Source organism: Chinchilla lanigera, unplaced genomic scaffold, assembly GCF_000276665.1.
Source record: "Chinchilla lanigera isolate Chin_1 unplaced genomic scaffold, ChiLan1.0 scaffold00159, whole genome shotgun sequence".
NCBI classification, from domain to species: domain Eukaryota; kingdom Metazoa; phylum Chordata; class Mammalia; order Rodentia; family Chinchillidae; genus Chinchilla; species Chinchilla lanigera.
In genome coordinates, this window is record NW_004955560.1 from 666,272 (window position 1) to 682,334 (window position 16,063).

General features: G+C 46.0%; 1 protein-coding gene across 1 annotated transcript in view; it reads left to right on the forward strand.

Annotated features, from left to right (window-relative positions):
* The first annotated feature begins 3,860 nt into the window (after positions 1-3,860).
* Positions 3,861-16,063, forward strand: part of LOC102024857 (BMP-binding endothelial regulator protein-like) — a 198,500-nt gene continuing 186,297 nt past the window's right edge. Inside the window, exons 1-2 of the mRNA XM_005412992.1 lie at positions 3,861-3,971; positions 14,645-14,744. Coding sequence (XP_005413049.1) covers positions 3,861-3,971; positions 14,645-14,744 — 211 coding nt within the window. The remainder of the gene's footprint in view (positions 3,972-14,644; positions 14,745-16,063) is intronic.

Consider the following 16,063-nt stretch of genomic DNA (forward strand, 5'->3'; position numbering starts at 1 on the left):
TGGATCTCTATAGAAAATCTTTTTTTAAAAGAATAGATATTGCACATTGGACTGACACGACAATCATTGGTTTTGGAATGTAATTTAAAATCCATTGTGTTTGCATTTTTATATTTCACCTACATTATACTAAGCTGGGCCAATTGGCCCATACCTATAATGCTAGCATTCTAGGAGGCTGAGACAGGAAGATCACAAATTTAAGCCCATCCTGGGCAATTTAGTGAGACTTTGTATCAAAATTAAAAAATCACAAAAGTGCTGGGTGTACAGCTCAGTGCAAAAGCCCTATGTTCAATCCCCAAGGCCTCAAAAAGCGAAACATAAACAGCAAAAGACTAAAGTGTGTTAATTACAATTTCAAAGACCAAGACAATGATTGCACAAAATAAGCAGCCCTTGTTTTTCCATGATTTACAGAAAACACACTGTCCTATGGCTCCCATTCCCTCTACTGCATTGCTGTGCCTGAGCAGAAGTGCACTGGAACACGCAGGGAGGAAGGCTCATTAGTGGCCCATGCCACCCTAAGGGGCTGTGACATGTAGGTCATCTCTGTCTCGATGAGATAATTGTATAACAGGGCCTCTTCCAGGCTCCTTGGGTGACTCACACAGTATCTACAGATCCAGATGCTTTGGATGACCTCAGGGAGCTTGTGGCAGTGGAACTCAGTTGTCACCAACCATCCTCTCCGTGCACAAGTGGCCACACGTCTTTCCACTCTTGTTGCAGCATACAAGGTCGCTGGCTGTGTCTCCCCGCTGGCCCTCTCCTTGTTAGATTGGAAGTTCTTCTAGGACAGAAGATGTATCTGATTCATGTTTTTTTGTTCCCAGCAAAACCTGGCATAGTGGCTAGCAACCAGCAGCCCAGAAATATTTGTTAAACAGAGTTGTGGATTTTTAAATCAAGTAGGTCTGACTTCTGTAGTGCAAAGTACTGACGGACAGAAAAATATGTTTAGAGCCGAAACATTCCATGTCGTAAATGCCATTTGTTTTTCTGTTGACACTTTCATCTTGAGAGATGTCAGTGCTTCTGAGAAGCTGTTTTAAGGTGCAACTTTGCTAAAACGAATGACTAAGGGCAATGATCATGAGATTTTTCTTTTGTTTTGCTTTTGTTTTTTGGCTTTTAAACCTTATCCCCATGTTACAAATGCCCTTGGCAATAAGTTCATGTTAATAATGCTTTAAGGCAAATTTCCAATTTCATTTCATTATAACGCCTTCATCTCAGAAACGGGTTATGTGCAAATCTGGCATGCACTGGTGGCTTATTGAGTTTGATAATGGAAGGAAATAGGTTAAAATTACATTGTAAGCCTGAGCATAAATCTGCAGCATCTCCAGCCCTCCCTGACTTCTGGCCTCTAGGAAAGCTTTGATGAAGACAACAGGTGGTTAATGGCCCTGAAGAATGAGTCAGGCCAAGCCCAGTGAAGATTGCCTACCGCAGGACCTCTAGGAAGCTGGAGATTTCAGTTCTGTGGTCTTCTAGGTAGCTGGAGAGGCCCTGCCTCTGGCTTCCTTGCATGATAGTTCAGGTTACTGGACCCCTCTGCAGTTGGTACCAAGCTACACATAGCCTTGGAGCAGAGATCTGTCCAGCCTGTCCAGCTACGCAGCAGCAGGACTGCTGCAGTTACGCAGCAGCAGGACTGCAGCCTTGAGACACAGCCCTCTGGGCCTCTGTCCAGGGGGACCTTGGAAAGGCTTGGTGGTGGCTGGTGATTGGGATCAGTTGTACAACTGTCTTCAGAAGTCTCTCACTGGCGACCAGAAAGTTACTTTGTCAAAATGACAGATGAGCTGTGAGCAGCTCCTCACCCGGCCCATTCCCAGGGCTGTCAGCTCTGTTTACTTGTCAAGATCAGGTATTTTTGTAACTCCCTACAGCACGTGGGCTTTCTTGGGCAACCTGTGAAAAATCTTGTATTTCATCTGCTCTGAGGCTTCTTATTGACCTCAGGAAGCAGGAGCACCTAAGGACATGAAGGGTTTGCAGATGGTGGGTATGTGATCTTGGACAGAATAAGGGGGACAGCCCTCCAGAGCTGGTCCCATGAAGTGGTTCTGCCACCATGATTTGCAAGCAAGGTCTAAACCATTTGGTTTCCATGTTTTGCACACACTTGTTCCTCTTTGGCAGAGAATTGCTTTGGGGCAGAATTTAGTTTCATTCAATTCTCAGCCTTTTAATAATAACAGAGGGTCGACTTCTTATGTTGTGGTGTCAGGCAGGGGCCCTCAAGATAACCCCTCCAGTACTCACCTTCTTCAAGGTCACATTGCCAGTGTTCCTGCAGAGCCGTTCTGAGTTTATGATTCTGTTTACCCCCTTGACCCTCACTCCCCTCCTCCTCAGGATGCCTGACCAGTACATCCTGCTGTCCCCAGAGACAAGAAACCTGGCCAGTGTCCTCTGAGCCTTAGATCTCGCTGGTAGTTGAAGTTGGAATCCTAATATTGGTCCATCGTCTTCGCACTGGTTCAAAAGGAACTCATCAGGAAGGCATAAAAATATTCCTAGAATTTCATCGCTCTGTTTTCCTGTGGGCAGGGGAAGGAGCTGATGCCTGTCACCCATGCTGCAGGTTGCCCAGGCTGTAGACCGATCAGGTGTTGGAGGGGCTGAACACGGAGCCACACAGCTCTGCAGGCTTCCTTCCCTCATCCCGGTTGGCAAATGCAGCCCAAGTCAGGAGTTCTTTGGGGGTTTTCTCCAGATGGAGTTTTCTCCGTCCACATCCCAGCTACCAGATTCCCTTTTGGGTGGGGAGGCAAGAAGGGGAGACTTCAGCATTTGGGCAAAGTAAAGGTGCCAGAATCCATTCTACCCCACCATGTGCCTGTCTCCCGCCTGCTGGCAGAACAGGACTCTGCACCCTGGGTCTCCCTGTGGACCCTGGGCGCTGAGAGTGTGGCACAGCGGCGTCTGTGCTGGTATAGTGGCCAAGTCACTGGCTGCTTCCCTCCCCACACATTGCAGGTCTGTGAATGTGATGTCACCAGCAGATTCTTTGCTTGTGTGATGTATGGTATAATACAAAACAGGCCTTGCTACTTTCTCTGGGCTACTATTTTTATTTGATGGTGATTTCTTTTATGTTCTGCCTTCTCTAATGTTTTGGTTGTATTTCAAAATATGATTAAACAGAATGAGTAGCTGTGTCACACTGCCCTGTTTACGTCAGAGCTGTGCTTGTGCCTCCTCTACGGTGTCCTAATGGCCCATGCTTCTTTGCTCTGCGGGTTCCCTCAAAGGCCAAGAGAAAAAACCCCACCAGACCTAAACCGTTAAATAGAGTTAGGACCCCAAGCAGTCCCTCCAGCAAACTGAGGCCTGTTTAAAAAAATAGAAAGCTTGGTAACTTCCATGTACAAAGGTCCCCCTTACTGCCCTGTGCTGTGTCTGCTGGCGTGTGTCCTGTTTTCAAGGTGCAGTATCAGGAGAGCACTGTCACTTGGTGACATATGAGGGCCATATATCATCAGCACATCGTCTCTGTGGAGGATATGGCACTACAAGGCACGATTCTGGCCAGACAGAGCAGCAGGGGGCCCTACCTCTTTGCCTCCACCCCCTGCCTTTTGCTTTAATCTCCTTCTGTTTTGTGTTGCAGAGAAGTGAATTTCTTCATGGCATAGGACTTGTTGCAAAATAATCAGGGACCCCAGCGGGCTTCATAAAGTCTTTTAAATGGCCAGGCTTCAAGGGCAGCTTTGTTCCCACATTTGCACTGTTCACTCGGGGAGGAGGTGTGTTTGCCAGGGCCTGGGTCTCTGGGGTAAAGGCTGTCTGAGCCAGACGGGATGGGAAAAGAATAAAAGAATAACACTCCCAGATGTAGTGCGATGAACTGCACGATGTTCTTACAAGGCATTTTAACAGCGAGTCTCCACAGTTATGGCTGCGTGATGCTGGAGCCTCCTAGGACCGTACACTCCTCTGTGCAAACCGAAGAGGTAGGAGGAGTTGGTGGGTCTGAGGTTCTGGTTCTGGTCCGTCTTCCAAATAATGAGGTTCTCAGAGATGGGGGCTAAGCTAAGTCAAGGACTTAAGCTTTTTAAAATAAAGGCAGTATTTTCATTCATGCATTGAAAATGAAAGCATAAAACACCCAGGTTTACAATGGTCTGAAAATAGGGAGTGCTTAACAAAGGCAAATCTTTAATTCTAGGCCACAGGAGAAATGGCTCATCTCAACCTCTAGGCCATGCTGTGTTGTAGTGCTTTAGTCATAGACTTGGACTCACAGGGTCATGGGTTTGAATCTCTGTCCCCGGTGGCTCTGTAAACCTGGTAGAGCATGACACCCCCTAGGCTTCAGTGTCCTTACCTATAAGATGGGAGGGAGGCAAATCAGTGATTTCCCCGGGCTTGTTGCATGGGTTAAATGACAAAATACACAGGACATACTCAGCGCAGTCCGGCATGTAACAGGTTTTCAGAACTGTCAGCCGCTGTGAAAGCAGTAGTCAGCATCTTCTTGCCTGGACAGCTGTATGCTACTCATTGTTAGATGAAAGATGAATCAGCTGTTTGGAGCTTTGGCCACCAAAGGGATTTGCAAAATTGGTGTAAATTGTGGGTACAGCAAGATCTAGAGAGGGATATCAGGGTACAACCTGAGGAGAGTAGTCAAGGGCCATGGCTGACGGCTCTCATTCACCCTCAGAACTGCCAAGGAAGAGAAATCTTGGGACACGCTGGGGAGTGTGGCTTCTTTGCTTTTCCAACTTCACTTTCTGCACCTTAGAAATGGTTTTCCTAGTTATTTTTTCTGCTTACTTTTTTAAAGTGCTGCTGATCTGAGAAACGACCCAGAGCCTTACGCTTTACACTGTGACTTTATGGCAGACCAACTGCCCTTAATTTTTTTTCTCTTGGGTCTTTCTTTGTAAGAGTCATGGGGAAGTCAGTTATCCCCTCAGTAATGAAGAACAAGCAAGCAACAGCTTAATTAACATAACAAATCACCTGTCAAATGTAATACTGCCATAGGCACCCAGAGGGCTATCGCGGGTCCCTCCCCACCCCACTTCATTATTATTTCTGGAGACCAACAGCAAATTTTGTGCAAAGGCTGGAGCAGGTGCAGGCTTGCACTAGCACCTCCTGAACATTCACATTCACTGTCAAAGGATCCCCTGACCAGGGGTTCCAGAAGGGAGCCAGGTCATCATTTGCAGTTATCGGAACCCCTGGTAGGCAGTAGAGCCTGCCCCCGTGGGTCTTTGGATGCTGCTCAGACACACTTCTTTCTTCAGCTTTTTTTTCCGGGGGTACTCATTCATTGAGATATATCCCCAACCCCTCCCCGCTTCTAGTTTTTATTTTGAAACAGTCACGCTAAATTGCCCAAACTGGCCTGGAACTCATGATCCTCCTGCCCTTGCCTCTAAAGTTACCTGGGGTTACAGGTGTGCACCACTGTGATGGATTCTTTCAGGAGGTTTTGCTTACATCCCTGCATTCAAGAATCTTTAGGGCTTGGAGCCAGGTCTGCTTGCCCCAGGCCCAGCCCATCCCTTCCTCCGGGGTGCACAATGTAGCTGTGACCTCACCTGTCTGACCAGGTAGCCCATCTCTAAAAAATTTCCAAAGCAGCTCAACTACTGATCTCTTCCTGAAACTTCAACAGTTGTATTGGAGCTCACCAAATTCTAATGTGTTCCACCTATACATTTTAATGCTGGGCCATAGCCACTCACTTTCCTGGCTGGTCCCTTAACCCAGGCCTGGGTACCTGTTCTGTCCCTACTCCACCGCCTGCTGGTTCTTTGAGGAACCTGAGATACTTACATTTGCTGCACACCATTCCTCTGTCTGCAGATCTTAAAAAACCATAAGGATTAATGAAACAACATCTGCAGAGCTCTTTAGAAGAAAGCTGCTGTGTAAACACTAAGTATTATGCTTCGGGTTGAGAGAAGTGGTATCATATTGCCTGGGAGAAATGCAGACCCGTGTTTTACCATAGCATTGTCCTTGGCTCTTCAGGGCTGGAATTGGGTTACAGTGGGGTACTTCAAGGAGTTCACTTGCTTAATTTGATGCATGGGGAAACTAGAAATTGCAGTGAGGATCCACAGGCAGGTATTGCATCAAGTTTCCCCTCTTTGAGAAAGGACACCAACATCCGTATTCCTCTAACTCCTCTCTCAATCGCCTTGAGGCTGCACACAAACTCTATTGTGCGTGTTTGTGCTTCTGGAAGTTTTGTGTTATTGAGAGTGTGACAGAGTCAGAGTGTCCTATGTGTGCTTCAGCCTCGATGGCATTGGCTCACGGTGATGCTTTCTTTCATTTTGTCCCTGGGTTCTGGAAGTTGCAGGGTTTCTGTGAGCCACTAGTGTTGATGTGTTCCTGTCCAGAGAGCTTGGGGGACCCAGGGGTTGGAGACTCCCCATCTGCTTCTCTCTCTTTCCACAGTGAGTGTAAAGGCGCCCGAGGGCCAAGTCTTCAGTACTGAAGGGAATAGCCCTTGGGGTGAATGTGGCCACAGCCTTGTGGATATTTGCATTTGGGCGGGAGTGTCTGAAGGATGAAATTCTGTCCACCTCCTCCCCAATAAGACTACAGCTGTGAGATGACAGATGTGTGCGTGTGTCCTCTGCTGACGCTACCTGGCCCCTGGCTTCGGTGACAAATTGAGTGCTGTTAATCTGCGCAGAGAGAACATCACAATTTCACAGCCATTCCTGGCTCTCTGAGCCTGCTTGTTTGCCAAGTGACAGGTGTTTGCCCCCAGGGCAGGCTTTTTAGAGGGGACAGAATGAAAAGACAGTGATGCCATCTTCCAGCAGCGGGGACAGATGTGGCTGGCCTCCTTGCTAGAAGAGCTAACCATATGGACTCAGGGTGGGGCCCTGGGCATCTTCACTTTTATTCTTATTTCAAGAGACTTTTGTCTCCAGATTTTTATTATTATTTTCTTACATGAATGAATGGGTCAGTCGATACTCTCTATACAATAACATCACTTCTGGAAGAATCTTTGAAAGATTTATTTTAAATCGTTGACAGGGACTGTTAACAAAATTCTGTCAAACTTTCTTATTTCCCTGGTGGAAGAAGACACATAGAGACATTGGACAGCAGAGATTTGCTGCCTTCTGTCACCTTGCTATGCCCTGGTGGGAGAGTGGTCCCAGCACCCTGGACAGACTGCAAAATGCTGTGCCAGGGCCGCAGTTCCTGCCCCTAGTGCATGCTGTGCTGCCACCTGGTGACGGTCTCGGGCAGTCCCGTTTGAACTTGGCCATCTGTGGCTTGGGCTGTGGTTGGGCTCCCATCCTGATGGACCTTGTCTCTCATGTCAGTTTCTTCCCCTTTTTCCTCCCTGTGCCCCTTTGACTCTTGCACATTGGTGCTTCACTGAGGGTGTCCCCGAGGCTGCTTGTCCTGATGTATTTGGTCAGCGTTGGAGGGCTCAGGTCCCTCCCTTGGAAAGGAGGCACAGTGCAGATGGACACCTCTGCAAGCGGGCTGATCCTGCGGGCCAACCCCGGCGAGGCACAGACCAGGCAGAGGCAAGGCTGAGAGATGTGGGAAGGCCTGCTGTTCTGCTGGCTGGCTGGGGTGGTTTCTCAGTGCTCTGGTCTTTCTCTAGAGTGTGCTTTTGCCATGGCTTTTATCTGCTTAAAACTTGAGCGCTTCTAGTGCCAAGTAAGAATTGGGAACCACTGGTTGAGGATGCCGGTCTGGCTTTCAGAGACCCCCCAACTCCAGATATTTTACCAAGACATCCACTGCTCAAATAGTTTTTCATGGGTCTTGCCAGCCAGCTTTTGTGTTGTGTCCCTTACTTATTTTAGACCCATTGACAAAGGAAACACATTCCTCATGGAGTGCAGAGTTCCTTTGTTTCAGCTGTTAGGTGATCTGGTCCCCTCTGATGTTGCATGACCACTGCTGACACGAAGTCTATCTGGTTTTGACAGAAAGGAATACTCTGGACAACTTCCTGTAGGCTGTTTGTCAGGTTCTTAGGTGGCCGTTGATGACCGGAGAAGGATGTGATTAGGTTTAAGGTCTCATACATAGCCACTGTTTATTATCTCTGTTCGAGGTAATTTTTTAAATAATCTGGGGTGATCCCAAAAGAAACAGAAAAGACCAAAAATGTCATATTATAACTTGGAATAAGAACCTTAAGTGTCACAGTACATTCACACACTTTACTTAGAGAAAGCAAACTGTTTTACTTACCATGGTCACCAGACTGGTTGGTGTATTGTGAAAAGAAACCCGAGGTTCTTTCCTGTTCACAGGTATATGAAGTTTCTCATGTTTCTTTGTCTTTAGCATCTCAGGTGCTTTGGCCCCTATGCTGGAGAGATGATTCCATCTAGCTGTTTGCTATATCTTAGTGGCAAAAGAAGTGTTTAATAGAGTTGTGAAAGCACCTTTCTGTTTGGGTGAAAGTTGGTCCTGGGATCAACTCTCTTTCCAGGTCATGATTAGGACCTGGTTACCAGTGTGGACTTCGGGCTGATGATTATTATTAGTCCCTGGGAAAGTTGTTGTTCGGACTGTGGAGGACACAGATGGCAGACTGCCTCTGTTCTCCTTGAGGACAGTTTTCTTTGTCCTGGAGTTAAGATATATCTCAGATAAGTCACCTTTTGATGAGAAATCTGGGACTTCTGTTGGGATATCTTACAACCCTGTTTTGCTAGAAAATTGAGAGTCTCAGTGGTGTTCTTATCAGATAGCTCTTTAATTGGGCTGCAAATGAGGAGGTCATCTACATACTGTAGTAGGCCTCCCATTTGGAAGTATAGATCTCTTAGGTCTTGAGGTCTTTGCCCTTGCAGACAGGTGGGGACTATCTCTAAAGCCCTAGGGCAAGACAGTCTAAGTATACTGTTGGCAAAGTCCTGTTTGGAGATCCTCCCACTTAAATGTGAACAAGTGTTGGGAACTAGGATCCAGAGGGATAGAAAAGAACCCATCTTTGAGATCAAGGACAGAGAACCATTTAGTTCTCCTGGGATCTGTGTTAAAAGGGCATGTGGGTGTGCTACTAATGGGTGAATAGGTGCTACTGCCTCACTGATGACTCTGAGATCTTGTGCTAGGCAATATTCTCCTGATGGCTTGACTACTGGTAAAATGGGCATATTGCATGGGGACTGGCATGGTACCAGTAATCCCTTAGCTAGAAACTTATCAATAAGGGACTTTAACCCCAGTCTAGCTTTTTCTTAAGGAAATATTGTCTGTGAGGATATAGATTAGAGTCCTTTAGCTCAATGACTACTGGAGTGGCCTTGACAGCTCCTCTGGGGTACCTTCACACCATGCTTAAGGATTTACTCCTGGCAGACACTTCGGACTCCATGTGGTCAGTCTGGCTGAGTCTTTAGATACTAGGGTACAGGTTGCTGGAGGTTCCAGTATCAGAGAGGCCCTGAATGGGAAGAGTAGTGTATCTCTTTCAATTCCTGGTATGGGGCACTCTGGTATCACCATAAAGGGAGCTTGGAGAAGGAAATCTTCTACAGAGCAGTTCAGAGTTGGGTGAAGAAAGCTGTCTGATTAACTTCCTCAAGGACTACCTCATCTTTAGAATGGGATGAAAGCTCACTCCAGTAAGAAGCTAGAACTGAGTAAGTCACACCAGTATCACAGAGGAGTGTAACCTGTCCACCCACACAGCTAAAGCTATCTGAGGCTCCTTGGAGTAACTATGACACACTTGTGTGGGAGCCATGCAGGCTGCCTCAGGCACTATCAACACTCATTGTCTGGACCTTCTTCCCTGGCCACCATGGTGAGGGATGACCTCTTCACTCTCTGGGAATGAGAACATCCTCTCTTCCAATGCCAAGAGTCTTTCCCTATGTTCTGCCAGGTCAACAAGGGTTGGGTGGTTTCTGAGAGCTCTCCTTTCCTTGCTGTCCTGATCACTTGTACTTGAAGCACTCTGACGTGCTCCCATCACTCCGTGGATTACTTTGGATTCCCTAGAGTTGTGGGCTTTGTTCTGAGCCTTATAAAACGGGTTGAGCATGACTTTATCCTGCCTCCTTTCCTTATTCAGTTCTCCTGTGCCCTGTACTTCATCATGGATATTGAACACTGAATAAGCTTCCTTGACCTATTGGCTTATTTTAGTTTGTGGTCCAGTTGGAGATTTTGGAGCTTTTTCCTAATACCTGGAACTGAATGACTGATAAAATACTGCCTTAGGATAATCTGACCTTTTTCAGACTCCAAGTCTAAATTAGTGTATTTATGTAGCGCTTCTTCAAACTAAAGCTGAGAAGGAACTGAATTTTCAACAAGGCCCTGACTAATAGACCTGAGCTTATCATATTTCACAGGTTTGGGTGTCCCTTGTCACATGCCAGCTAAAAGGCCTTGATATATAACTTTCATTTAGCTTTTCCACTCTCTATTACAATCCTACTCAGGCCCTTCTTGGGGCCCAAAGGGTGAGGCTGTAAGGGATTCATCCCTGGCCTGCTTTGCAGCCTTTCTAAACCTTTTCTTTCTACCACTGTGCAACAGGTGATGAGGAAGAATTGGACATCTTGCCAGGTCAGATCAAAAGCCATTGTTAGGGTATGGAAAGTGTCAGCAAAGTTTTCAAGATCCTCAGAAAATCTACTCAGTGTTTACTTGCATTCCTGAGTGTCTATAATTGAAAAAGGAGCTAGCACCGGGACTGTTCCATCCATGCCTGCTACTTCTCAAAGGGGTAGAGCAGTGATGGACTTAGATATTGAGGTCCCCAAATCTGGGGCACTGTGGTAAGTAACCGAGGTACTGACTGAGCAGGTTGCTGAGGAGGTATTCTGTGGAAAGGAGGAGGTGACGGAAGGGAGTCCAACACCATCAGATTCTGAAAGGTGATGACTTCTAGGGTACAGATCAGAACTCTTGTAGAAGGCCATAAATGCTTGAATATAAGGCACTTCTGACCATCTGTTTTGTTACTTACTGTAGAGATATAATTGAAATCCGGCATTATATTTCAGGCTGTCAAGGTGTGACCACATCTCATTTTCCCAAGGGGAATACATAGACCTTTTGTTATTACTCAGGAATATAAGATGATCTCTTTGTACGGTGTTAGTGTGGAACTTGTCCCAATGGTAAAGAAGTCATCCAGGTGCTTGCTTCAGCAGTACATATACTAAAATTAGAAAGAAGACATCTGAGTGAAGACTCAGAAGGAATAGATCAGGTTGTAGATAGGAATAAAAGGTAGGATTTAGGTTTAGACTCCCAGGGGTTGAATCTGGCAAGGCTGGATTCCTTGGTGCTGAATGTCATTAGTCTTAAGTGAGCACCAGTGCTACTTCCTTTGGAGCTATTGAATTTTGCCTATAAATACAACTCATCTTCTGGCTGAAGATCCTACAGCTGAGATGCCTTTCTGGATGGATGTCCCTTACCCCATCAAAAAAAGAACAAGACCTATCCTTAGAGAATACTCAAATCACTAGATCAAGTCACAAAGCATATAAATTTGATAATAGATCTCCAAATAAAAAGTGAGGTCCTATGTTCTTTCAAGCTGCAGCATAAACTTAAAGCCACACTTATCACAATGAAAGCAAAACTGAGTACAAAGGACAGCAAACCAATATCAGAAAGCTACACCCAAAAGCAACAGCATTAGGCATAGTTTTAGGACCCAGCGGAAATGAGTCAGCCAGTCTGTTTGGCTCCACCCACATGCCACTGTCTGCCACCAGCTGGTGCATGCAGGAATGGTGGGTGGTAGGAGGTTTAAACAGGCCAATTCCTCTCTTCCTCTGCAGGAGGACACTGCACCACTTAACCCTGTTCTTTGTGTTTATCTGAAACCAACACCTAAACAAATGAAACATTCTAATAGTGGAAAGCCTGAATCAGAAAGGGGATAAGAAAAGGAGAAGGAAAATGATTAAAACTTGTGGAAAGGAAGTCTTCCACATGAGTACATGACCCACAGGAAAGCACACACACTTGGTGCTAAACAAAGAGCTACCCAAGTTCAGGGCAAGTTATAGGTAATCTGCAGAGGAAAGCAACTGGTCAGGTGGGCCAGGTCTATGTTTTCCTGGTCCCCTATTGTGAATGACTATGCCAAAGCATTTGTCTACCAGCAGCCATTCCCCTGCTCCTTTTTCCCTGCTTTGCTTAGCTTATGCTTGTCTCTGATGAGGCATGTGCTATGGCCTCTAAAATGGACTTTCCACATTATGTGGATCGACAATGGAATATAAACCCAACTAACTGGCAGGGTTCCTCCTGTTCCCCATTATTGGGGACTGGGCTGTATAAGGGTTAAGTTGATGACCAGTGTTCTGGCAGCAATGTAACAACACAGCTCAGGCAGCTGAAAACATGGACTCTCAGTCTTTATTCTAGGGCAGTAACTGGTCAACCTTAGAGATAAGACAGTTCTCTTAATTGGCAAAATTTAGTGCTAGAAAAGACTTTGTTCTGAATTCTCAAGATCCTACTCAGTTTCCCGCCTTTACCGCCACTTTTCCCTTCACTTCCCTTCAGACCTCCCAAACTTGTTTGAAATCCAACAAATATGAGCAATCTAGAGAATTCTTTGTCTTAGCTCCAAGAGAGTTCTGACTTTCCTGGACTCCCCAAACCATTTGCATTGTGTCTTTATTTAATCCTTTTCTATAAGCTCGTTTCTAACACCTGGAGCCTGATCAGCTCCTGATACCCCCATAAAGTCAGAAGCCTTTTGTTCCACAATCTAGTCTTTTTCATGCAGTGATTAGTCTGACTCTTCCCCTGGGAACCCACTTTTTGCCCAGAAAAGAGAGAGCACATCTCCAGACAGAGTGAGGAGTTACCTTCCTTGCTGACTGGGTTGTTTGGTTTCCCACTTCTGCAGAGGTCTCTGTGGCTGCTGGTGATACTTTCAATGTTTGATGAGGTCTCTTGAGGTTTGGTGAGGTCCTCCTGGGTGGCTCACCAGATGTTACAGTTGAATGGGTACAAAGATAGTCCAGGTCCTGTAGAGAACAAGGAAAGAATTGCCGAGGATATAACTTGTAGTAAGTAGCTACATTTATGGAAGGTCATGTGATGGACCAGTTGCAGTAGAAACAGGCAGGAGGTCAAAGGGAAAAAGGAAGATGAAGAGGAACTTGTGGTCATAGGTGAAGCTTTTGCGGGTGGTGGGGAAGATCTCTGTGAAAGGCCTGGTGATGCTGTTGACAGTGTGTGAGCAGGCGTGTTTGGGGCTGGCATGTCATCTTGAGGGCTCTGGGCTGAACCCAGGGCTGGGAGGAGGACGAATAACTGAGGAAAAATAACCCTCAATAACTCAGACTTCCAATATTTAAAGAGTCAGACTCAGGTGCCTCCCACTGTGGCCAGACACCTTTGACTCAAGGTGTCTCCCATTCAGTTTCTCACTGTGTATCAGTGATCTGCCTTGGGCATCATGACCTCTTACGTTTAAACATGAATAATCATTAGGGCAGAGTTGTGCCCATAGTTGAAGGAAGGAAAGGGAGGGGCTCCCTCTGCCTCCCTGGACAGGTTTTCTAACTGTACTATCAGGGACAAAGTAGGGTTTCCTACACATCACAGAGGGACCTAGGTCATCTCAAGTAGGCAGAGCTTGTTAGGTGCCTTCTCCTACCACCCTACACTAGCCAAGGATGGCAGCAGCACCACCTGATCCCCCTGGAGTGTGTTGCCCATGCATTCAGGATTTTAGTCTCAATTCTTCCTTTTCCACTCAGCCAGTGGGAGAAGTGCCCGGTCATCTCAAGTAGGCAGATTGGACGAGTTAGGTATCCATTCTGAGCTGTGGTTTTCTTATGTGTAAAATGGGGAAAATTATATTTATCTCATGGAATCTAAATAAGGATGGAAGTCACAGGACCTAGCACACAGTAAGCCCTGAGTTAGCACCATTCTTGATGACATTCTGTGATAGTCTTTGGATTATACACATCAGCTCTGCATATAGACAGGCACACACGTCACATTTTTATCTTATTTTTCTAGGACACTTAACAAGTGACCTTTGGGGACAAAATCAAAGATGCAAATACTTGCCACATCTCATTAGCTAAGTACTAATGTAGTGGACCTGTCCCAAGGCTATAAAATACCAGCAGCCATGTTTCTGCTTGTCATGTGGAATATTAGTTTTTCTCTCATGGAGCCAATTCAATATTCAACATTGTGTTATTTGACTTGGAACTTTAGATTGCTTCATTTTAATGTACTTACTGTTAGGGATCATTGACTGGCCACAAGAAAATATTTTTGTTCTCATGATGCAGCTCTGGGCAGGTAGCCCAATAGGCAAAATACAATTTACACAAATATTATTGTTTCTGGAGTGCACACTAAAAAGAAACCATAGAACAGAACTGGAGAAAGCATGTCCCTTGGCGTTGGGTTATCTAGGCACAGTTGGTGTTCAAAGAAGGGACATTTTATCTGCTCTCACCTCTAAAGGTTGCCTGCTCTCCCTGAGTTCTGTATTCCTGGGTGGGTCTTTCTTTTCAGGGGGCAGGGGGAGTTCTATTTGTGATCACCGCATTTCCCATCCAAAATGAAGGCAAGGTAGGAAGCAGAGGACTCAGCATGGGTCAGGGTTTTGGAGATTCTGATGCTGGTTTCCCATATTTCCTCTCTCTTTGCCTAGAACAAGGAAGTGACGTGCCAGCGGGAGAAGTGCCCGGTGCTCCTGCGAGACTGTGCCCTGGCCATCAAGCAGAGGGGTGCCTGCTGCGAGCGCTGCAAAGGTGGGTCCAGTCCTGACCATGACCTCCCACTATGCTCACCTTTGTTTTCACTCTGCTCCTGGCTGTGGGATGTGTGCATGTGTGTGTGTATGTGTGTGCATGTGCGTGCATGTGTATGTTTGTGTGTTGGGGGCTGGTGGGAAGGGAGGAAGGTAGAGTAAGCACCTGCGTATTTATTTTCAGGGCAAGTTGTTGAAAACATTCTGGACAAGATGTGAACATGAATCCCGTGCACATTTGTATACACAGAGCCCATACACAGTTGTGTACACACACAAGAGTGTTTTTGTCAACACACTTCAACACTTGGGTTTTCCAGGCCCCACACTCACCCTGCCCTCTTCTGCCAAGAAAATCTTTAAATCCAAATGTTACCATTTTATTTCCATTAAATTTTCCTTTCCTTTCCAAATTAAATCTAAGTTCCTCTGCTTATCTTTGTAGCAATTCTGAAATCTCCTTACCCTACCCTAGTTGCTTTGTGTGGCCCTTGAGGGTCATGTCTTGCTGTTTGGCTTTCCTTTACCCAAGGGAGTCACCATGAAATCTTCTGTGAAATGCAGATTCCTGGTCATTGCCTATTGATAGCTATAGTCACTGATACCATCATCCTTTTAATCAAAATGGTAGCAGCTGCTCAGCATTACCAAGGGTTGCTTACTGGGATCTAGGCTCTGCACGCATACACTGTGGAGTAACTGTTAGAAAGCTATGTTTAATGTACTGAGAGGCTTAGTGACTTGTCTAGGGTTACAGATCTTGTAAGTGACAGAGATGGGGACAGACCTAGTAGCCCAGTTCCCTGACTTCACATTTTCAATCTTCTCTGAGACTCATGCACCCAGAGGCTGTAAGTGCCCTGTTCCACAAAAAAAGAAGGACAGGAAGAATGAAGTTGGCTTTCCTGATGAGGGATGAATACTCTATCTTTGAGAGGCTTGTAGGAGGAATCTGTCCCAGTCAGTGTCTTTTGGGGTGAGGGCTCTTAGCTCTTTGTTGCTGGGATGCCATGATTTTCTCTGATGTTTTGCTGTCTTCCTATTTGAAAAATTTCCATCATCTGGGGTGAGGAATCTCTGGGCGTTTATGACCAAGAAACCTAACTGTTATGACCAAGGAAACCTACCCCAATGCTGAGGTGCTGGCAAAGGCTTATCAAATCTTTCTCAGTGGTGAACATAAGTGGGGCTGGAGGCCTAGATCCCAAGAGCTGGCTGCCCGCTCCCATAATTTGTTGGGACTTCCTTTGCTTTGTCTTTTCTGACCTCTCTCTTTCCCTTCCTTAACATAATTATTTTTAATTTTAATTTTAACTATAT